This window comes from Antedon bifida, chromosome 8 (genome assembly GCF_963402885.1).
Source record: "Antedon bifida chromosome 8, ecAntBifi1.1, whole genome shotgun sequence".
NCBI lineage: Eukaryota > Metazoa > Echinodermata > Crinoidea > Comatulida > Antedonidae > Antedon > Antedon bifida.
Window position 1 is genome coordinate 5,031,761 of NC_136233.1, and position 25,707 is coordinate 5,057,467.

Below are 25,707 nucleotides of genomic sequence, written 5' to 3' on the forward strand. Positions count from 1 at the left end.
TTTCGGTTGAAAGGAAAGTCATTTAGGCCTATTTATTATACGTTTTGGTTTCATAACTTCATCAGATAAAAAGTGAAACGACTTTCACGTAACACATTTCCGCATTGAACAAGCCAATGAATCAATCGCTATCATCTACTTTACATTAACTGTAGGCCCAACCTTCTCCATATTCTGTTGTTTGTTTCTCTGAAGTACAAGGGAGAGACGATTAAATTGACGTTATGAAAGGATGAAATCAAGATGATGTATTCAGTTGTTACTCTTATCGTGAGTGTTGTAATCTGCAGACTAAATGCACTACAGATCATTCATCATCCACAGAATACAAATGTGTCTGAAGGTGAGAACGTTACCTTTTTGTGTGGGATGGACTCATCTTTTGATGAATATTTCAACTATAGAATACAATGGCGTCGTAAACTTAAGAATAAAATGGATTACACGAGAATTACCTTCGGCAATACGGTGCGGGATGAAATTGCAAATCGATATGCTGTCAACCAAACTAAGTGGAATTATATTCTATCCATAACACCTGTGTTGTATGGAGATGCCGGTGAATATTATTGTGAAATTGATAATGGAACAGCAAAAAGTGTAATAGCCAGCTCGAATAAAGCTAAACTACGAGTAGATGCACCAGCCGTGGATCCGTTATGTTACATTCAGGGTGGAGTAAAAAAAGAAAGAAATAGTTGTGCTTCAAAGATAAAAGGAGATAACGTCTACTGGACTCGTGAAGACGTTCCATTGCCATGCAGAACTGATACAGAAGACGTGGCACAGATATTCCGATGCTACGTTAATAACAGCCTTGGGGTGCAAAGCAGAACGTGTGAGATTGATAACAGTTGTGTAGTACAAAATGAGTATAATGGTTTGCTAGTTATAGATAATGATGCTATGTTTACATGTGACTGTCATTGCCCAAGATCATGGAATATTTCTAGCTGGACATATGATGGGAGAGAGATTTCATCAAGTGAAGAACGCTTTACTGTAAGTGATGGGTCTCTACAGATAGGTGATGTACAGGAAAACGACAATGGCATTCTGATTCGGTGCAATGCAAACAATGAAACTCATAATATATCTAGTGGATGGCTTAAGCTACGAATAGTATCAGCTACACCTACAGCAAAAGAGGCCACCGACACCGATAGTCACATATTTACAGTGTCCGGAATCTATGCATCTGATACTGTTGTTATGTCTACAGTGTCAGAATATCATACACATTTCACAGAGGTTGATGCATCAAATAGTGTTTTTCCTTCTACAATGTCATCATCATCTATCGCCACAACATTGGAACCATCGCTGGCTCCATTTGGAAACATTCTTTCCAGTAATGAATTGAAGATCGTTACTCTAGTACTGATAATATGTATTGCTGTAGTGATCACTTTAGGATGTTGTATTGGGTGTCACCGTCGAAGAATTAAAATCAAGAGAGGGACATATCACATCTATTTAAAAGATGTTGTAAAAGATAATGAACACACGGATATCATCATCACTGACATCAAACAATGCACATATATCAATACTGATTTAGACCAAGTATATGGAAACGTGCCTAGTACTACATTCTCCAAAAGTGATCAAATTTACGGCAACATTGACGAGGAAAATGACACAAAATCTGATCAAGAAGGAAAAAATGATTATGACGAACATGAAGATTGGAGTGATTTTACTGATTCAGATAATGATGATGTAGAAAATAATAGGCATAATACTAATACCAGGGAAGAGTGTTCCCTGGCTAATAACGATGGTAGCTACTTTTGTGAACAAATTGAAAACCCAATATATCATGTACAAATCAAATAAAAAAAAGCCAATTGGCTTAAGTTTGGTGAAATCCTGGAAGCTATCACTACTATAATATAGTACTGTACAGTCTGTCATCCTTCTGGTAGACATATCATGTCTACCACAAGGATGACACACTGTACAGTAATAATACTACTCAGAGTTTACAGCGTCATAAAATAAGTTTTTATTGATAATTTCTAGTTTCTGGTTCAGTATCGGTATGCCTGCCAGTGACCGTTTACTAAAGTGTTACTAACGAGCGGGTCACTTTATTATTTGGTGGCAAACAGAAACATAATATGCATGACCATAATCATTGTCCATAATCAACAATTTTTAACAATATTTTAACTACACTACAATAATTTAACTGTTATGTTATGTTTGTGTTATATGTGTTTCATTGAGGCCCTAAAATATCAGTTTCAATATGATAAATAAATAGTAAATTAACTAGATGCGTTGTGTAATAAGACAGTAGGCATAAAGTCAGCTGAGTTTCTAGGGGCATGCTTATCTGAACTGGGTAGCATTGGAACATTTCACATAACTATTACTGATTAAACAAAAAAAATTAAATAATCATCTATTCTATATAAGGGTTAACAAATGATACACTGAGCCAGAGAATAGTTTGTGTTCTATTGTGTCACGTTCAAGCACCAGCAATGACAATCCCACGAACTAAACGAAAGACATTTGCTGACCGTTCGTTTGCCGTAGCAGGACCCACAATTTGGAATAGTTTACCAAGTCACATTAAACACTTAGACGACTACAATCAGTTTAAAAAACATTTAAAGGCACTATATTTCAAACAATTTTACGATACTAATTGATGTGAAGCGCCGCTGATTATAAGTAAATGTTGTATAAATGTGCGCTATACAAGTAATAATAATGATAATAATAATATGCCACGTACGTATGCATTGAATTGTACTGTATATTTACTTCAATTCATTGAAATGCTGTAAAAAAATTAAATCAACTAATAAATGAATGTGAAGAAAAGAAAGTAGTCATAGTAATTAGTAGATTATTTATTGTGTAATTAATGTAGAGAAAAGATTGTTGAATAACTGTAGTAAAAGAATTAGAAAGTAAAATAATTTCGATTTTTGCATACAATTCTAAAAAAAAATGTAATTGTCTTCCAAGGGCAGTTTGAATAAATCAGATTGCTAGATCTAGATCGATCTGTGTAGTGTGGGTAATTTTACAGCTATCAAGTCATACTAAACCCAATTTCAAAGTTTTATATTATTGAGTACCATTAAACTAAATTTGCAACAAAGTAGGCTAGCCCCAGTAAACAATTTTAATGAATATTTTTATGTTTTGAGAAATGAGGAAATAGGCCTATATGTTTTAACAAGGCCATATACATGGCTGCAGTCGCGTGCTCAAATTTGAGTTAGTGTTTACCGACCGACCAACCAACCGACAATCATAGTCTCTGTAGAGACTAAAAAAGACCAAATAAAAACTGTGATCCAACTGATTATGACTAAAAATAAGCAATGGTTGTACCTCAACACCTGAAAAGCTATGGAATGCCTCAATACCAACGACTAGCATTTGCCACCACCTGTGTGACACAACATGTTAAAGACCCCTTACCTGCAATTTTGGACGGTTTTTGGAAAATAATACAAATATATCACTTTAAAAACATTAAACCATGTCATTCCTTGTCTTAAATGTACGTTTTATGGTAAATTATGATAAAAAGTGAGAAACAATGCACTACCTAAGTAGCTCGCGGCGATCGAACTCTCGTGGACGGTCTTAGGCCTAGCCTAGCTAGGCTTAGTTTTGTAGGCCTAGCTGGTAAACATCGGTAACGTACGAACATCGTACGCTAGCTATATACCTAGCCTGACGTTGTATAGTTGCTGCATTAATTGTCTTTCTATTTTTGCCAGACTCCGTTGATACAAATTGGGGAAAACCCGGTATTTTCGCTGAAAAGTTAGGAGTCTTCCATTTGTTTTGGCCTCACGATCGATCGAAAAGTGGGCGAATTACAGGTGAAAAACAAAAATATCAATCCGCGCGCAATGCATTTTGGGATTTATAGCGGGCCGCTATAATTATTAGAATCGACTTATTTTTCACATTTTTAACCGTTTAAAGACGAAAAAAGTTATCGCAATAGGACCATATAGTATTATTTTTACATTAAATATAGTTTGTGATCTTAAATTAGATCTAAAAAACGTAGGGAAGGGGGCTTTAATAATTACTAAAACTGTTATCATTATGTATAATGAAAACGCATGGAGACAAGTACCTTACTCTCCATCAGACTAGTGTAAAAACACTGTCTATTCGGGAAACAAACCGTGTACTTTACCTTACCATATGCGGCAGATAACCTGCATGTCATATACAAAACAATGTCTATTCGGGAAACAAAAGCTTGGTATTTTACCTCCGTCACAGTGTAGGAGGCCTACACGACACGGACAACAGCGATAATTATATCAGGATAAGACGAAATGAACTAATCTACAGAAAACTAAAACCACACACATAACGTCATATTCTATCACTATCCTAAGGGAAATCAACAAATGCAAATGTATACCTTAAAAAGCCCTATCTATGTCGGAAAAGCATCTTGCTTTGAAACACACATCTGATCTTCGCGCGGTTCTGGAAGTACTGTAGTTAGTACAGTGATTTGAGCGGACACTGGGAACCCGGAAGTTGCGTCACTGCTGATGGATTATCTATATATAAATTTACGTAAGGGCAAAATTCGGTAAATCGCGCCTTACTTCTAGAATTTTTACTCGATGGTATATAAAGTTGGTTTGTACTTTCGGTACTGATTTTAACCACCTGATGTAACCCTGTTTACTAATTAAATTAAGTTAGATAATTTAGGTTCAACGATTTGCCCCAAATAGGGGTGTTTTCCGATCATGGTATACACTGTCTAATGGATGTCCATCTTGAAAAATACCCGCCACAAAAATGCGAGGAGGCTTCGCATTTTCCTATCTCCTCATACGATAATTGTTTTTAGTCGCGTGGACGCGACTCTATAGTTCACTATGTCGGTCGGTCTGTCTGTCTGTCTGTCTGTCTGTCGGTCCGGTATTACTATGCATTGTAGCACGCGACTTAATGGCTGTTGGCCTTGTTAATAGCTGAAAACCGGTTGAACAGCTAGAGTACAGCACCATAATGTTGAAGACAGGTCGATTTTCTTTAAAAAAATACTATTTTGATAGATTTAATATACGATTATACAAATGTATTGATTTGCGATGAATGGAACATCCCAATCTCTCAGTCTGCCAGAGTTTGCTTTAACACAAGTAGGTAAATTTATGATCCCTTGGTTTAACACCTACGGTAGGTAAATATATGGGCCCTTTGAGAATAAACTTGAACAATACTGTAAATACCTATTAACTATTTTTGGTCCTCATTTGAATCGAGCATTTCTTACTGTGTTCGTACTGTTAGATGTAATATAAAAATATATACAAATAAACTTTATTACTGAGATTGTGGATAGGCTCTACTGTTAGATATATAAACACATTATTATATACAAATAAACTTTATACTGACAGTTCCTTCTCAACGTTTGTATTCATTAATAATTACCAAAAATATAAACGTCGTAGTGGTGTATCGTGACATGTACTTTAATATTTCAATCGATTATGACAGTGACAGTTTTAACAAAGTATTAAATCGCAAATGTTTTACTGTATTTAGAGGTATATTATGTATAGGCCTATAAAACATTAAAAAAAATATTTCGTTACTGAGTGGATAAAGAATATATTTAAAAATTGTTCCTCTTTGTACCTATGGGTACGGGATGGACCACCCTCGTAAAATATTGTTGAAATAAAAACAAATAGATAAAATAATAAATAAAATTACTTAGTAGGCCTACTATTAACAACATACATGAGTTGAATGAATAAGGTATAAAAACACATAAGTATATCAAGAAGCAAAAAAACAACAAAACATTATTAAAGACATAAAAAGAAATTCTAGGCCTAAACATGTATTTTGCTGTAATACAGAATCAGCATGTGTACAGTAAGATAAAGTAATACTAAAATCTGATTAGCAAGGAACGTCGAGCGTTTTCCATGCCCTTTTGGAGTACGTCTTACAAAACTTTTCAAAATAGTCTGAGCTTGTTTATTATTTACATGGTGGAAACTTTCAAGCGTTAGGTGCATTTTGACTTCTATAAATGTATAGAGTTTATATAGGCTATCTGGAAAACCATTTTACCTGTACAATGTCATCATTGTGGTAATTATAGATAGACATTATAATATTATAAATAAATTTTGTAATGTCACCTTTATGAAAGTATACCATTAGTCAGACCTAGTACCAATACACCAACAATATTGAATAAAATTGCAATACATACAACTCTCAATCATGGTGTTTTCTGAAAATATGCATTTTTAAATGATGATTTTGTTTCAAATGATGATTTTCTGTTCCGTTTTCACATTCAAATGGTGTCTCTCCTGTGTGGATTCTCAAATGTATTTTTAACCCTCCTCTCAGACCTAGTACCAATACACCAACAATATTGAATAAAATTGCAATACATACAACTCTCAATCATGGTGTTTTCTGAAAATATGCATTTTCAAATGATGATTTTGTTTAAATTTCTTTCCACAATGTTCACATTCAATATTGGTGTCTCTCCTGTGTGTATTCTCAAATGTTTTTTTAACCCTCCTCTGTGTTTAAATTTCTTTCCACATTCAAATGGTGTTTCTCCTGTGTGTATTCTCAAATGAGATTGTAACCCTCCACTTTGTTTAAATTTCTGGATCCAAATTTCTTCCCGCAATGTTCACATTCAAATGGTGTCTCTCCTGTGTGTGTTCTCAAATGTGTTTTCAACTGTCCGTTTTGTTTAAATTTCTTCCCGCAATGTTCACATTCAAATGGTGTCTCTCCTGTGTGTATTTAAATGATTTTTTAACCCTCCACTTTGTTTAAATTTCTTCCCGCAATGTTCACATTCAAACGGTGTCTCTCCTGTGTGGATTCTCAAATGTATTTTTAACCCTCCTCTTTGTTTAAATTTCTTCCCGCAATGTTCACATTCAAATGGTGTCTCTCCTGTGTGTATTATTAAATGATTTTTTAACCCTCCACTTTGTTTAAATTTCTTCCCGCAATGTTCACATTCAAATGGTGTCTCTCCTGTGTGTATTATTAAATGATTTTTTAACCCTCCACTTTGTTTAAATTTCTTCCCGCAATGTTCACATTCAAATGGTGTCTCTCCTGTGTGGATTCTCAAATGTATTTTTAACCCTCCTCTTTGTTTAAATTTCTTCCCGCAATGTTCACATTCAAATGGTGTCTCTCCTGTGTGGATTCTCAAATGTAGTTTTAACCCTCCTCTTTGTTTAAATTTCTTCCCGCAATGTTCACATTCATGTGGTGTTGTGTTCTCTTTACTTTCTTTCACTAAATGTGTTTTAAAATCATCTTCGAATAATATTCTCTCTTGACTGTAGTATCCATATTTCAACTCCTCTGTTCCAGTATTTATTCCTAAATGGATCTGCAAATCACTGAACTCAAATTTATCTCCACAGTGTTCACATTCATATTCCATATCTTAGATTTCGTTACGGTCGTACACTTTGAAATACTGAGACCCGACAAATCAATGATACAGTATAATATATATCTTTCTTGTTTCGCACAGTACTGCAACCTTTTGCTAACCTGGTTCTTAGAGCAGTAATCCTCTCTGGTCTGCCAAATATCAGCTGCAGTTTATTTGTATATAAATAAAACAGACAAAGTTCTTGTTTCTGCCTCAAAATAAAATATTTATTGTACTAGTACTTTCGACCATAGGTCATCATCAGGTACTGATAGAATATTGGTAAAAGACGAATACACTAGAAAACAAAGGAGTCTATTATGGGCTATATGTGCGTAACAATGAACAAGCAAATAACAAATTGACGAAAGCATTGACAAACAAAAAGTATTACATAATAATAACTCATGTCAATCAGGACAGTACTCAAGACATACTCAATTCCTAAATGATTTAAATGAAATCATTTAGGAATTGAGTACTATCCAGCTGTAGGCTACTCGAGCTGTTCAACCGGTTTCCAGCCATTAAAAACAATTATCGTAGGAGGTTCGAAGCATCCTCGTATTATTGTGTGCGGGTATTTTTCAAGATGGACATCCATTAGATAGCGTATACCACGATCGGAAAACACCCCTATTTGGGACAAATCGTTGAAACTTAATTTGTTTTAACTGTCAATAACTAATTATCTAACTCAATTTAATTAAAAATAATTAAAATTTGGTTAAAATCAGTACCGAAAGTACGAACCAACTTTATATACCATCGAGCAAACATTCTAGAAATAACGCGCGATTTACCGAATTTTGCCCTTACGTTTTATATATATTGTAAATAGCTTCACATGCGATACAGTATACCTACCTATTATTTTATCTAGGGCATACACTAACAAAACCATAAGACAGATCATTGGCAAAAGAGACTTTTAGACCTCGTGCCACAATATATTCGTTTAAAGTCATTACAATTGTCAATAAGCCGATTACATTTTGATTGTATTTTCCAAATGAGCATGGTCATTTAGATTACGTGTGATAAATCACCTAAATACTTATAACATCGACTTCTGAAATACCATAATCGGCCTAGTTTCCATTTTATTCAATTACCATAACGTTTGTCTTATCATAGTTAAATTTCAATTTCCAAACCTTAAGTTGGCAAATTGAGTTGCGATGTCTAACATTTTATTCATTTCGTGTTCACTGCAATGAGGACATCAATAGCCCAAAAAGTCGCCCCTAACCAAATATCGTTAATTCGTACTTCTTATTATGGGATTTCAGAAGTTTTGTAAATTCAAGTATAACACAAATGCAAAATAGTACAGGAGAAGGTACACAGCGGATCAGGTGCCGTTTTCGGCCACCTCTACTTCAACTTGTGTGGACTATACCATTATAAAAAAAAAGTGTCCCATTTATTAAATTAGTGTGCCAATGTGTTATTACTGCTTGTAATGTCTTTCCTTCTTTACGGTGACACACAGCAACAGTTTTAATGTGAATTTAGTTAACCCTCACTTAGAGGCCTGTGTAGAATAATTTAAATATTTTTTGATAATAATAAGTATAATAATTGTGTAATCATAACAATATATTCCTGTTTTAGTAGGGAGGTAGTAGGCATACAATGTTGTCCACGCACTAGGCCCAGGCTACATCAATTTCGTTGACTTCCTGCCTCGCACTTTTGGGAAATGATAGAATATGCCTTTCAATTTTTGTTTATCGTAAAAGATGCCTCGCATAAATGCCTTGCCTCGCATGCCTCGTTGCCTCGGACGTTGTTATTACCCTTAAAATTGCAATATTTGCCCAACATACAACTTTTAATAATACGGCGCTACTGCAGTTTCGCACCACATCGTTATATCTTCGATTTCTCACCTAAACTTTCCTTTTTCACACTCACAACATCATATTATGTAACATGTTTATACGATTCGACCACTTACTAAGTAATTTTTTTTATATAACAATACTTTTTAAAACATTTTAAACGATACTGAACACGCTGTCGTCAACACACTGCGAAATGTTCGCCATCTTATATTTATCACTTAATTGCCAGAATATATGCTTCATTTTCCCCAAAAAATGTAGAAACTATAGAGGGCAGTGTTATAAAAACAAATCATTTTCTATTTTTTAATACAGTGAGATAGCAATATTTGCTATGATCATGGATTAATCCATGCTGTGTTTATATTGAAAATGAAATATGGTTTATGAGTTTTAAAACTGTGAATTGTTTTAAAAAAAATAAAACTCATATCGTCGCCGTTTTGATATGTACAGCTGGTTCTTTATAAAAACCACTCGCTGCAGTGGCAATTTTCTGATTCTAAAATGGCCACAGTTCGATCGAAGTCTATTCGAGGAAAAGAAGCTGTTTTGAAAGGCATTTTTTATTGTGATAAAGGTAATATAACGGTGGCTAAATCATGGGAACATGTTACATAATGGCCCAAAATTGTATGATTAGCGCCCGATTCTCGTTTGTTCGGCGGATGTATTAAACTGACCGAAAGAGGGCGGGCTCCTTCGGCATTTAAAAACAAACATGTGGTGGTACATGACATGTGTGTGTTAACTGTGCACATTTTATGAGATTGCTGTACAGTTTTTACGAAGGAAAATGCCGAAACGAAAAGAAGCCTTATCAGCTAATGATTCTAATTTAAGCGACGAAGTAAGCATATTAATTCTTATTTGCTTTTCGCTATATTGAAAGGGGATGTTTCACCTAACGACTTGAATTTAGACCATCCGTACGGTCGTACCCAAATTTAGTTGGCTGACCTAAATAGTGATCTCTCTAGGCCTAGCCTAGTTCCTAGGCTACTATAGGCCTAGCTAGAGGCCCTACTCTAGGCCTAGCTAGACTGTGTTCAATCGAGTCGCCCAGTCCGAGCGAGGGACTCACGTCTGATCTTACGTGATGACGTATGCTAAGTTTCCGTCTTCCAAATTGCTCTCCTGCTGAACAAATTCTAATTCCTTGAGTTTTTAGCTTCATTCAGCGAAATTGGTAGTTCGTATTGTTTCTCCTTTTTTGCGAAGCGAAACATTGCACAAACAATCTGAGCTCAGGAAATTAGCTATGGCCTCTGCCGCGTTTATGAGCACTCGTAATGCGAATCAAAAAGCTCAGCAGACATGTGATGAGCATAAAAATCGCAGCTATTCGCTCTTGTGTGGAAAGGGTAGCGTTTTGGCGCTAGTTCCGTTTCGCACCTGTTTTTATTTCGACTTCTTTTTGACTCCAAACTTGTTAAGTAACTTATTGTGAATACTACACCTTAAAATTGGGACTCATAAGTACTTTTATAAAGAAGAATCACATAAAAAGTAACAAATAAATCCTTTAAATTGATGATTTTACAGACATGTTTCTCGCATACCGTTCGCGAATTTAGCATACTTTTTTTTTGTTTCTATGGAGCGCCAAAAATGCAAATATAATAGATAGTTAAAAACTCAGTGGAATGCGTCTTCTTTTGATACATCTATTATTGAAATACACGTTTAATTTTAATATATTTTGTCAATAAAAATGCTGTAACATTTTACTGCTAATAATGTGCTGTTTTCAAATATCAACCGACGACTAAGAGGAATATTATTTAGATCATTGAGGTATAAACCTACAGTACATGTAATATGATGATGAATTTGTCGATTTTCATTCTTAAAAGTTAATAAAAACTGCGAAAACTATGTACAGTATCAACAGTAACATTTTTGTTACATTGACATTGACAAAATATTTTAAAATTTAACGTAATTTTCACCAATAAATGCATTAAATATACGCATTATACAGAGTTTTTAGCCCTCTATTATGATTGCTCTTTTGGCGCTCCATAGAAACAACAACATTGAACATGGCGTATGCAAAATTCACGAACCGATGTGCGAGAAACACGTCTGTAAATTCATCAATTTAAAGGATTTATTTGTTACTTTTTGTGTTATCTCCTTCGTTAAAAGTATTTTTTAGGCCTAATTCTAAGGTGTGGTACTCACAATAAAGTTACTTAACAAATTTTGAGTCGAAATAAATGACAGGTGCGAAACGGAACTAGCGCTGCGTTTTTTCTTTTTTCTAGTTCATTTTTTCAATTAAAAATAGGCTTAAGGGGTATATGGGCCAAGATCAATTGTTACTATACAATGATATTATGATAAACTTATTTACTGATGATGACATCATTTGATTAATTAGGCTTAAAAACTTGTCAAACTTGTTTTCTGTATTTATCATGGTTGTTTATTGTGAGTCATGTACTGTAAACAGGCCGGATCTTAAGCCTATTATGAATGATATACACAACATACAGTACGATTCGAAGCTAGGCCTATTACTTGTACACCATAGATATTCTAAATAGTAAAATTCTATTTATTGATTATGCTAATGTTTAACTAAATATGAACTGTACTTTATTTTCATTATCTAAAAAAGGAGGATTTGTTTGCACGAAAGATTGAAATAACTAATGAGGATGCCTCGTCAGATGAAAGTGAAGATGAAGACCACATACAGAATACAGTAGGATTGAAATGAGATTCATTTATTTCAAAGAAAAAACAAACATGATAATAATAATATTTATTGGTTACTCTCCTTTAAAACGGAGGAACACTCTCGTAACAAGAGGTTCGACCCATGCAAAATGTTTACAAATTTATAGTCATACAGTAGTATTAATATATAATCAATATTATATAATATTATTTTTATGCTTTAAATTGTCCTAAAAATATGGTGCAACATAGTGAAGTTTGCAAGAATAAATACTGTCTATCCTGACTTCTTGCATACACGTCAAGTCTCGCGCATCTGGCTTTGGGAAATCTCAGCAACCTCCCACACTGGAGGACACTCTATTTGTTCCTGCTATTAGGGAGGTTTCGCAATCTTACGAATACGAAAACGGATACGTCACACACACGTATTCGTTTTTCGTAAGCCACTAAAAATCTGTTTCGCATGGCAACGAAATATTGAGGGCGCCGTCCAAAATATGACTGCGGTAAATTTGAGCGAAGCGCAGGTACGTGTTGCTTGGTGCTTGGCTGTCTAAGCCTAGCGTAACATCAAAGCGAGTGAGGACTTTAAAAACTGCTATTTATCAAAATTGACCTGGTATTTTAGTAAATTACTTTAGTAAATTACTTTCAATAAATCTATAATTATATTATAATCATGAATCATTCCTGATTCAAATGCAAAATGTGCAAAATAGATCAAAAACTATACTTGTTTTGTAGTTACAAATATGACTGGTGATATTCGTCAACATGAAAACGCTTTACGAATATGAAATGGGGATCAGCTCAAAAGTTTCACAAATGTGTGACGTATCCATTTTCGTTATCGTATTCTTAAGGTTGCGAAACCTCCATATTATCTAAGCAAATTTGGTAGCTCTATTTAGTGAAAACTTGTGATATTTTTTTTTCTACAGCAATCAAACTCGCACATACAAGATAGATAGATAATTATACAATACAGTAATGTAACTAGTAAAGTACCAACATTTTTAGGGTGAACATCAACATTTGGAAAACCATATATTATAGGCACTTAATTTGGTAAATTGACCACCCTGCATAACTATATATACATGTAACATCCCTGGATATAATTACCTTCAAAACTTATTTAAAATAAAAAAGTGCCAAGTGAATTAATTTCACAAAATTGATTTGTATACTTACAGGATGAAAGTGATCTGGAAGATGAAGAAGAAAACAGACCTGATGAGTATGAATTTGATTCATCGGATGAAGAAGTGAGTGTTTCAGTGGATAAAACTATTGGCACAGTCAGCATTTAGTATATACATTAGGCACCATACAGTACATGTACAGTCAATCTATTATCAATTGACAATGTTGATTGAAGCTATCAACGCTTATTTTTAGATATTTAAAGTTTTTTTTTCTCTTTCGTGGTGTTATTTAAAGTTATTGCATCGTCGGCGCCACAGTCAGTCGTGCATTTAGTAGTTATACATTTTCTATTAGAACAGTGAGTCATACATGTACAGTAATTTATTATTTTTATTGGCAAAGTTGACTATGTTGATAGTTATATTTGGCACAGTTTATATTTTATTCTTTAGATATGTAAAATTATTGCATCATTTATAATTTTTAATAATTTAATTTAGGATATCCGTAATACAATTGGTAACGTTCCAATTCAATGGTATGAAGATTTAGCTCATTTAGGATATGATGTTGCTGGTAAAAAGATTACAAAACCTATAAAACAAGATGAACTGGAGAAGTTCTTAGAAAAAGTGGACAACCCAGACTACTGGTAAGACATATTGTTAGCCCCAATAATAAAATACTTTCAAATGTTATAGTGCCATTCCAACAATCATTGCTCAAGGCATTGTGGACTTACAGTAGAAGTTACACTTTTTAATTACATGCTTCTCCCCTAAGTCTCACGTCATGTCAGTTCTGCCAATTCTAGCGCTCATTCATCTGTCCATGACAGTGGATTTGAGTGCTAGTAAACCGAAGTAGACCTACTCGTCTCGAAATATGTACTAGGTTTTTTAAAGTGCACACGATCATTTTGTGTATACTGGACTTACGGTTTATAGTCCTTATCCAAGAAGACTTGTTTTACCAGTAGAACCATGGAGCAAGTGAGCCTCGAACCCTTGCCGATTTTATGGCTATGGATTACGGTTATGGATTACGGTTGGACTGTCTTAACCACTCACAGCCACTCACAATTGAAGGACCACAAGCCTGTAAAAAAGGTTGTTACAGCGTGTGTCCTTTTTAGATGTGACTCAACGGCTCACTAGGTCGGTCGGTTGGTTGGTCGGTCGGTCGGTAAACACACAACTGCAGCCATGTATATGGCCTTGTTTTTTTCCAAAAGGTCCTGCTGGCTTTGTAGAATGGCCAAAAAATGGCCTAGGCCTCTTGTTTGAAAAGGGCACTTCAGAAGCTTGGGCAATTTGATACATAGTATGAAAGTAATCCGTGATGGTGGGGACACACATAAGTGATACAAAAATTTCACTTCCACATACTGTATTAAACAGAGAAATTCTTCTCTTTTCTTCAAACATTTAAATTTTCCTTGTTTTTTTAATACATTTTTGGTTAAATATGACCTTATTTATCATTTGTAGGCGAACTGTTTTCAATGAGAAGACCGGTGAAAATATCGTTCTAGATGAGGAGCATTTGGACATTATCAACAAGATACAAACAAATAAATTCCCAGGTCAAGTTAATCCATATGAAGAGTACATTGATTTCTTTACACATGAAAAAATGATACATCCTGTTACTAGGCGACCAGAGCATAAGCGAAGTTTCATCCCATCTCTAGTAGAAAAACAAAAAGTAGGCAATTTTTTTGTGTTAATAAGAAACACTTTATTTATATGATCGATGTTGATTTTCTGCCAATTATTGCCAACATTATATAAAAATCAACTTGATTTCCGAAAGTTATCATTGTTATGAGTAGAGTTGATTTTTATGTAATGGCTGCATTCATTTGCATAGAATTAACAATTGATACAGTGATCACTACACAAACCTTAAAATGATTTTTGATCGTGAAAACATGTGTCTAGACACCAAGTTGGTTAAGTTTTTCTTGTTATTGGTCGAGAAATGGCAAAAGGTTTATTTTTATGTAATGACAGTCATTAATTTGCATAAAGAGTATGGGACACTCTACAAACATATAACTTATTTAAACATTAAGGTTAGTGATATAAACTTAAAACCTGATTTAGGTTAGTCGATTGGTACATGCAATCAAGATGGGTTGGCTGAAACAGAAGAAAAAGACTACAGATGATAAGAATCCATTTTATGACATGTGGCAGAATGAAACGGTTGAAATAACAAAGAAAAGTAAAGCACACATTGCAGCCCCACAAGAGAAACTACCTGGTCACAATGAATCCTACAACCCTCCACCAGAATATCTACCAACAGAGGAAGAGGTATGTTCTACTTTTATACCAAAGATATTACATAATTAACTAGAGAGTTACAGAACTTTAATGTACTCACAGTTTTTTTTATTAGTCTTTAAAGAGGGTAACCCAGATCAGTGATATCACTGCTTTCCACTGGGGCCCTCTAATCACTATAATACAAAAACGTTAGACTACAAACAAAACGAAACGATCACACACATGCAAACTGAGAAGTGGCATAGATATACAGCATTATGTTTACAAGAAATTTCTCAAATATTGATAAAAAGATCATTAATTATCATTATTATAATGCAATATTAACAATTATCATTTAAAAATAATACAAAAATATAATTTATTAAAAATTGACATAAAAAACAATAGACATAATAAATACAAACATTTTTTTAATTTTTTATAATTATCAAAAGTTCAAAAACTGATTCAGCATTGAGAGGGACAACTACATTTGGCTGCAACAATTGGCCCATCAGATATGCCAGTTTGTAGTGATATTAAACTATATTACCGTAATATTTTTGTAATACTAAATAATACATACAGCTTCCCTGTCCAGTAAACGGTTCTAGGACACCTACCCCCTAGACAGTTACCCCCGGATGTTTACCACCCGGACAACTACCCCCTTAGGACAACTACCCCCTTAGGACAACTACCCCCTTAGGACAACTACCCCCTTAGGATAACTACCCCCCGGACAACTACCCCCTTAGGACAACTACCCCCTTAGGACAACTACCCCCCGGTCAACTACCTCCCGGACAACTACCCCCTCCCTTAGGACTATATTTATGTTCAATCTTTTACTTTTGTTTACAAAGTCAAAGTAACGAATTAAAATATAGTTATTAATTCCTATTATACACTGTTGCAGAGTCAGGTTGTTGAATGGTCTGGGTGGTAGTTGTCCGTCCGGGGGGTAGTTGTTCTAAAGGGATAGTTGTCTGGGTGGTAGTTGTCCAGGGGTTAGTTGTCCTACGGAGGTAGTTGTCCTAAAAGATTATTTGCCCTCGGAGTATTGTCCAGGTCCAGTATTGTGTCTGAGGTAGTTGTCCGCGGGGTAATTACCCGGGGGGGGGGGGGGGAATTGTCAGAGGGTAATTGTTCCTAGGGGGTAATTGTCCGGGGTTAGTTGTCCAGGGGTTAGTTGTCCTACGGAGGTAGTTGTCCTAATAGATTATTTGCCCTCGGAGTATTGTCCAGGTTCAGGAGGTAGTTGTCCTACGGGGAGTATTGTGTCAGAGGTAGTTGTCCACGGGGTAATTACCCGGGGGTTATTGTTCCTAGGGGGGTAATTGTTCCTAGGGGGGTAATTGTTCCTAGGGGGGTAATTGTTCCTAGGGGGTAATTGTCCTAAGGGGGTTGTTGTCCTAAGGGGGTTGTTGTCCTAAAGGGGTAGTTGTCCGGGGGGTATTTGTCCGGTGGGTAGTTGTCCTGGGGGTATTTGTCCGGTGGGTAGTTGTCCTAAAGGGGTAGTTGTCCTAAGGGGGTAGTTGTCCAGGTGGTGGTTGTCCGGGGGTAGTTTTCCGGGGGGTAAATATCCAGGGGGTGAATATCCGGATACGCCAGTAAACATTTCTTGTCTAGTTCACTCTCTAACAATTATAATATCTCTCACAGTATGTTGTATACAAATATCAATTATAAAACAAATAAGTTTGTGTTTGAAAGTAATAAACGTAGTTTGTTAATATAATGTATTAATGTGTTGTGTTAAAATTGTATTAACTTTTTACCCATAAAGGAAATGTACTTTACCACCAAAAATCAAAATTATTTGATTTGAAGATAATGTATAAATTATAGCACCTAGATGCTAAAACATTTTTTCCCTTGTTACGTATCACATAACAATGCCCTTTAATAGAGTATCCTCTGAATAGGAGTGTCTCAAAGATGGCGTGCTACATACTTCCATATTTCAACAAAACATTCAGTATATATCCTATATAATATATGGCTATAGACCACATGTGTTTTTTGAATGATAAATATTTTTCAATTACAGGCACTAGCATGGAATGAGGCTCACCCTGAAGATAGACAAACAGACTTCTTGCCCAAAAAATTTGATTGTTTACGGAGAGTGCCAGGTTATGAGAATTATATGAAGGAAAGGTTTGAACGATGTTTAGATCTCTACTTGTGTCCCAGACAGAGGAGAATGAGGGTAAGAATAACTATTATTTATACTGGGTACCCTCTTCAGTCAAAGACTTTTCTCCCAGAGGACCCAGTGTATAGTCTGATGAGTTTGTAACAGGCTGTGTCAAATAACACATTCCAGCCAATGGTTGGAATCGTGTTTGCTGGCAACAACAGGCCCGTACCATAGCATTTAATAACCCCTAAATAATCTCTCACTATACTATAGTATCCCATATGGTATGAAGATTGCTGTTAGGATACACAATACTGCAGGATGTTTAAAGTCACTATACATGATACTGCTCATGTATTGGATATACATGCTGCCTTGAATAATATAATGACTAATATTGAATAATTAATAGTCTGTATTTTAAGTTACTTTATACTTTTTTAATAATTTTCTTTTTATATATTATACAAGTTATACATTTTTCTTGTATATGTTTAAAAGGAAATGAATTAAAATATTTATGAAAATGAAGCAAAACCTGTGTAAACTTTGTACAGAAAGGAAAAACCAATTAGGTTAATGATATCATTATCACTTATTAAATATGAAACTACAGTTATTGATAATAGAAAACAACATTAAGATTATTAGCAATTGATACAGATACAGATTCCTTTTATTATCCAGCACAATGGAAATTACACTTACATCTACAATTGAAACAAAGAATAGATACAAACAGAAATTAATAAAAATATGTTTTACTTAAAATGCACTCTCATATGTCTAATGGAGTATTTAGTCATACATTCAATACGGTATTTCTAATTACTCACAAAATATTGAAAACCATAATTTTATGATTTAATACTTAACTCTTTTTATATTTATTCTATATTATGCAGTACAGCATCTTTATACATAGGTACTTTTAGATTTGCATGTCGACTGTGTCATCTTTGACATGATTATCATTTTAAGACATTGTGGTCAGGTCAGGTCGTCTTTCTTGTTCACTAGCCGCCTTGAGGGTTAGGTGACTAGATTTGACATACACCTCAAACTCTGACTCCGCCATTCTTTGTTATCTAGTTGCCATCTGGCTGAAATCTAAAAGTTTTTAACGAGTGTAGTGAATGTGTCACGGGTCGCATCCACATTTACACGATCTAAAGGTCCATACTGGTACTCATTCAAACGGTAGTGTACATGTACTGTAGCATTGAGATCCTATGTTAATGTGTAGTACACTTGGTTTTGTGCAGGTACAAGTGGATGCAGAAGACCTTCTTCCCAAGCTTCCTAAACCCAGAGACCTACAACCATTTCCAACAGTTCAAGCAGTGGTTTACCTTGGACATGAGAGCTATGTGAGAACAATAAGTGTTGACCCATCAGGTCAATGGCTAGCATCAGGTAACCTAAATTATTTCTGTTGAAGTTGCTACCTTTAGCCCTCATTTCTTTGAATTTATTTAATATAATTGATTCATTGTTAATAATAAATTTTTTTGGAAATTGGTATTAATAAAGTACGGTTTGCGGTACACCATGTAATCCTAAAAAGAAAATAAAGTAAATTTGAAATCTCAATGTTTCAGTTGTTATACTACTATACAACTCCTTTCTGGAGGAAGACTTAAGGCCTGTTTATACTACTACTGTACTGTAGGGTGATAAGGAACAATCATATGACATCATAATCAATAAGAACAATAGCATTGTATGAATTTTATTGTTCTTATTTATCTTATTGTATCTTATTATCCATCATTTAATTTGTGAAAGTATTACTTTCTTTGAAGAATAAGAAGAATAAAATCTTATTTCTCTACTGTAGGATGAAAGCTTCTTTTATTTAAAGTGATTGGTCATCACTAGATAAATAGACTCGCAGCATTAGCCAAATCAAATTTAATCCAAACAAAATTTAAGATTTATATTTTGTATTCATTATTTAATTTATTATATATATAAACTATATTTTAATGATCAGCTTTGGCAGGATGGACCACCTTAAAAAAATATTAGTATTATGGTGTTATTACCCTCTCTGGCAGGATCTGATGACAAGACATTGAGGTTATGGGAGGTGAGCACAGGTCGATGTATGCAAGTGATCCAGATGGCAGGTGTAGTTGAATCAGTTGCATGGTGTCCTAACCCTTCCATTAGTCTGCTCTTAGTTGCTGTTGGTAGAGATGTTCACCTGATCAACGCTAACTTAGGTGATAAACTTATATCATCTAGTACTGATAAACTTCTGGAATCGTATGTAAAGCCAGAGGAACACAAGACGTCGAGCTTGCTGGAATGGACCGTTGCAAATGATGACGAACACAACAATGGTATTAGAATCATACTTAAGGTTTTTAAGGTAATGTTATTGTATTAATAAGTCATTGTAAGTTATGGTTATAATAATTATTGTAAGTAAAGCTTGGATCTCCTTACTAGGTTGTAGTAAGACTTATTATAACCCTACAGTTAATACAGAACTAATTTAAACAAGCATGAATGTGTGATACTCGGGGTACAGCAAAAGAAGCTGTAATGACGTCATAAGACGAGATGTGAAATCACATACACATCAATAACCTCGCTACCAAATAGATTATACGGCTATACTGTACCATCTTCAAGACGTGATATGGCTGCATACGGTTTGAAATTTTAAAATCCGGCTCTATAGCTTTGAGGATATGTCCCTGTAGTATATTCATGCCAAATCCCAGCTCAATACCAAAACGAATAAGGGAGGAGTAGTACTTTATAAATCGCACTTCTTACTCAATAGTGTCGGATAGAAGATGAGAGAATCCTAGACTCTGGTACCCCGAGTAAAAATAATAGAATAACAACATTACTAAACAAAAACATTCATTACAATATTCAAAATTTAAATTATTAGCTTTATATTAAGCATGTGTTAAGGTTTGATATTTATTCTGGGCAAAATGCTACAGATAAACAGTAAAAACATTAACTATTTGCATAAATACAAACAAAATGTCTATAAAGCTGAAAGTGCACTTGCCAGGCTAATTATTTGTAAATTATCTCCATTTTTACTTTTTAATCGACAGGCAAAGTCTTTTCTTTTTTGTAATATGTTTACAGGCAGTAAAACGTGTATCATGGCATGGAAAGGGCGATTACTTTACGACCGTTATTCCAGAGGGCGGACATTCAAGTGTACTTATACATCAGCTGTCTAAGCGGAGGTCACAAAATCCTTTTAACAAGAGTAAAGGACAGATACAAGCAGTGATGTTCCATCCATCAAGGCCTTTTCTTTTTGTTGCTGTAAGTGTTTTGATACTGTATTTTTGTCATGACTGATTTTAGTTATGACCCTCATTTACAATTTTTACAGGCTAATCTAATATTAACATGTTTTATAGTCATTTTAAAGCTCAGGTACAGGCATGAATTTTAAATATAATATCTGGTTAATTGTATATAAACATGAATTTCCCTAAATATGGTCAAATACAAAATTTGGCAAATTTCTGCCATAAAAACCAAGAAGACTTCTTTTCAGTAGTTAGGTAGTTTAATCTAATGTAATAACATGTCTGGTGACTCCCTAGAAGGTGAAAAAAGATATGGATATACGGTGGATAATTTTTGCTATAGCATGAAAATAAAAATCTATAAAAATACCAGAAATGTAAAATTCAAGTTATATTACCTATATTTAGTCATCTGATGACATTTTTACCACACCATTTATTTTTCATAGCTTTTTAAAATGCCTCTCTATTTACAAAATTTGTGTACAAAAGAATAGAGATTTTACTGTGTAATTTGAACTATCTCCCCACTGATAAAAAAAGTGCTTATTTTCAACAAGCTCGTGTAACACAAATAAAATCCCAAAAATTATGAAACATAGGGGAAACTATAGATCGATAATTATTAGACTGTATGATCAATAGAAATGTTTTGCCCGCACCTGGCCTTTAAAGCAAATTTAGGATAATTTTCATTAACAAAATACTATAAACTAATACATTCAAATCACCCAATACTACACAACCTTGAATTTTCAAGTTCCAAACATAAACAGTTTAGTTAAAATCCATGATATTTCAAGTTACATTTTTAATAAACACAAAACGGAAAAAATCACAATTAAAAAAAAATATATATCTTATATGTAAAATATCAGTACCAATGCAAATCAAGCATGTGTATATGTACATGTATCAGAATATAATTTTTATTTTTTTTTAATACTTTTATTTTTAAAGTTATTGACGTTTGAAAACTGTAATTCCGTAACCAAATGTGGAATTCCGTAACCACATTGTTTACCATAGGAAAGATGAAAAATAGCTTTTCTGGCATGAACATAGCTACTGGCTCTGGCTAGACCTATGTTATTTTTTAACCAGTTACTACAGTTATTTGATATAAACATGCTAGTTGTAGTTGTTAGTATGGATCTTTTATTTTTTATGGGAATTTTTTATAATCTTACAGTTCATTTTGTTCCATTGAACAGCCCCAAAATATCTTGCTTTAGGATTTTGTGTGTTTAGGTCTTTTTTAGGTCTGTATTGTAAATTCATAATTAAACAATGAGCATTTTAAAATGTTTTTTTTTAGTGATTTTTCTCGCTTTTGATTATTTTCAGAGTCAACGTTACGTGCGTGTGTACAATCTTCTGAAGCAAGAACAGACTAAGAAGCTTTTAACCAATGCTAAATGGGTGTCAAGCATAAGCATACACCCCCAGGGAGATAATGTTATCATTGGTAGTTATGACAGTAAACTTAGCTGGTTTGATCTCGACCTGTCAACAAAACCTTACCAGACGTTACGGCACCACAAGAGGGCAGTACGCCAAGTGAACTACCATAAGCGCTACCCATTGTTTGCTTCAGCATCTGATGATGGTACAGTTATTGTTTGCCATGGAATGGTCTATAAGTAAGTATTCTTTTTGATTCTTCCATTTTGCACTCCATCCTTATCCTTTTCCATATTATTATGTTTGTAAATATTGAACTGTGTATGGAAAAAGATGACATCTATATTTCATTTTAAAAAGGATCAAATAAAACGTCAAAAAATGAAGCTCTTTATTTTGAGTTAGTCTTGTATTGTTTGATCTTAATTTATTTAGTGGATCTTCATTAACACTATGCAATTTTATTTAAATTAAATCTGATTCTTTGTTACTTTGCATGAATGTTACATATGGAAAACCATACATACTTGTAATTTGCTGTCTAAAAAATTATATAATCCGTATTTATTTCAATAAGCACCCTGACCGTTCAGGAGGGTTTTTATGGGGTGTTTATTCGGGGGAGGCGTTTATTTTTTTTGGTCAGATATGGTAACATGTATAATCAAATAAATGAAAATCCTAGATAGGAAAAAATACAACACAACTAATATAAAGAAGTGATACAGTAGAAATTGTATCAAAAAGCTTGGTAAATTGTAGATCATATCAATCAATGAATCCTACTACAAATAGAAATGTGTTGTAATACAATATTGTGTATATATGTGGCGGGATGTTTATTTGAATAAATATGGTATATAGCAAAGGGAATAGCATGTAAAGTTTCTATGCAATCGTGCTGATTGTCAATATTTGGTGTGGTTACCAGCATGTCCATTTCCTCGAAATATAGCCAACCATGCAACCATATGCAAAGAACTTCCACTTAAAATGATTTATTTTTTTTAGTGATTTACTACAAAATCCATTGATAGTACCAGTGAAGATCCTACGAGGGCATGAGATAACCAATAGTCTAGGAGTTCTGGATTGTCAATTTCACCCAAATCAACCATGGGTGTTTAGTGCAGGTGCTGATGGAACTGTACGCTTGTTCACATAATCTTTAAATATTCAATCACCTTAAAGGACAACTTGACTGAGGACCATATTTTAACAACGTATTAGGGATGTACATATAAATTTTGTTCTTATTTCTTTTGCCTATCTGGATATTGTATTGTATTGTTTCTTTAAAATACCAGACTAAACATTTTGGCAAATTGAAGCCTAATACAGGTCAAATTAGCAATTGAAGTGACGGTACCTATCTCTTGTATGTTAACAGTGAAAACTCATTAAGTAGATTTTTCGATGCACCATTGACATCACAGAAATTGACGGATGGCTGTACGGCGAGGGTGTGCGATGATATCCTTAATCTCGCGATTGTTCTGAAATCATATATACATCCCTAATACGTTAAATGTTTTAATGCAATTTCCCAGTAATTGGAGGATTTTAATTTTAAACATATCATACAAAAGATAGTTACTAAACCTACCTGTCAGCTGTTAAAATGGTAAGATAATCCATCTGGTTATTCTGCATCTTGGTAATACATTTTTTAATTTAAATAATGAAATTCAATACACCTTTTTGATTATTATTATAATTATTATTTTAATGTCAAGTTGTAGCTTGGTGGTTAAGTTGCTCGGCTACAAATCCAGTCAGATATCTGGGTTTTTTCTTATGGAAAAACAAACTTCACCCCCAAAGACTTGTTGAAGACTTTATTTATGGTGAGCATCTTGTTTCTGAACATTGTAGTAAATGTATCCTTAATGTAATATGAATAAATAAAAAATAACATATCTTTTCACTCAGCCAAACAAAACTGATAAATATTGGTATAGAAACACATGTACATTTATTTCTCTAAACTTTATAAAGTTTTTGTATACTTCAAGGCATCTTGAATAAAGAGAAAAGTAGAATTTTCCATGCGTCTTCCACTTATATGTTGTATGTCGTTTTGTGGAAAGTTCAATAGCTAGCGAATTAATCTGATCACAATTTGATCGTTTGACGTCATAAGATGATATATGTTTAATAACAATATTTGCACATTTTACAAGTTCATATTTTAAATGATATTTTGGAGATTTCAAAATGTGCTGTAATTATGCAAAATTGTGGCAGGTCAGGGGCGGTCGCAGAAATATTTTAAGGGGGTTGCCCAAAAGTCCTCAGAGGGCCGTAGACAGTGGGTATTTGCACCACAGGCCCTCATGGTGGGGAATTTTTGTTAAATGACACCTCTAGATGGCCGGAAATGGTACGCTCGCACGTAAAATTAACGATAAATAGAAATGATACTCTATATCGAGCTCCACATTAGCAAACAGATCGTATCACGCCTGTTTTTTCCGCCGGTAAAACACAAGCGAAAAACAATAGGATAACATTGTTTGGTAGGTACTTCCGGTAATTTAATAAATTCTAGCAATTAAAATTATTGAATACAAATTAATTATTATCAATTAATAATTAAAACAATTTAGAAAAAAAAATGTGAAGCTGCTGCTATAAATATATTGAGCAAAACGTTAAATTTTATTATTTTGAAATAAATGCTAAATAAGTCAGTAAAACCACAATTTCCTAAATTCATTTTCATTTATCCACTATAAACTGTAAAACCACCATCGAAATTTGCTGAAAGAAGCAATTAAACATTGTTCGGAACGTCCGTAACTATTACGGAAATTCGCCCAAATATTACAGAAGTAGGGAAATGAAGATAAATATAGTCTTTCCAACCCTGGACTTCTATAACGTTAATAGTTAATCTATAATATGATGAAATGGGATCTAAATTTTAATTTAGTGGCAGAAAAAAACATTTAGTATGAAAATTAAGGGTGTTGCCCGGGCAACTGGGGCAGCACCCCTGCGTCCGCCCCTACACTAAAACGAACGCGATACCCCTATACAGTACAATATAAACTATAAATTATAGCAAGGAACTTGTTGATTGCACTTTTGTCCATTAATGTATGAACAATTTGTTTTATCGAATTTGATAATGTAAGCTATTCACATTAAATTAATAGGATAGTTTTATGTTAACATTATTGCGAAAATATCAAGAAACAAAGACAACAGTTGTTGCTGAATGCAACCGGCAAAAATAAACCGGAAAGGGGGGTCCTTTCAAATTGAACAGACACTCTGTTCATTCTAAATTAAGCAATTTATTCCCTCTGTCTCTTTTGTATTGTCTCACACTAGGCATTATTCGTACATAAGATAGCGAATGATTTGCTTTGGTAGTGGAAGCGAACTTAACTTTGATAAGTCATTTCGACCAAAATAGTCGCGAATAAAC

General features: G+C 34.0%; 3 protein-coding genes across 3 annotated transcripts in view; 2 read left to right on the forward strand and 1 right to left on the reverse strand.

Annotated features, from left to right (window-relative positions):
* The window catches only part of LOC144850503 (uncharacterized), a 94,155-nt gene extending 89,675 nt beyond the window's left edge, over positions 1-4,480 (reverse strand). The window contains exon 1 of the mRNA XM_078707786.1: positions 4,418-4,480. The gene's annotated coding sequence lies outside the window, so the exon portion shown is untranslated. The remainder of the gene's footprint in view (positions 1-4,417) is intronic.
* Positions 1-25,707, forward strand: part of LOC144850866 (transmembrane protein 70, mitochondrial-like) — a 164,376-nt gene that overhangs the window by 29,791 nt on the left and 108,878 nt on the right. The window lies entirely within an intron of this gene.
* LOC144850819 (ribosome biogenesis protein bop1-B-like) lies at positions 10,012-24,318 on the forward strand. The gene is made up of 13 exons (XM_078708280.1): positions 10,012-10,159; positions 11,936-12,022; positions 13,197-13,268; positions 13,650-13,801; positions 14,640-14,856; positions 15,258-15,470; positions 17,479-17,640; positions 18,837-18,987; positions 19,632-19,948; positions 20,692-20,877; positions 22,215-22,510; positions 23,283-23,455; positions 23,795-24,318. The coding sequence occupies exons 1-12, from the start codon at positions 10,106-10,108 to the stop codon at positions 23,434-23,436; spliced, it is 2,061 nt and encodes a 686-aa protein (XP_078564406.1). The 5' UTR covers positions 10,012-10,105; the 3' UTR covers positions 23,437-23,455; positions 23,795-24,318.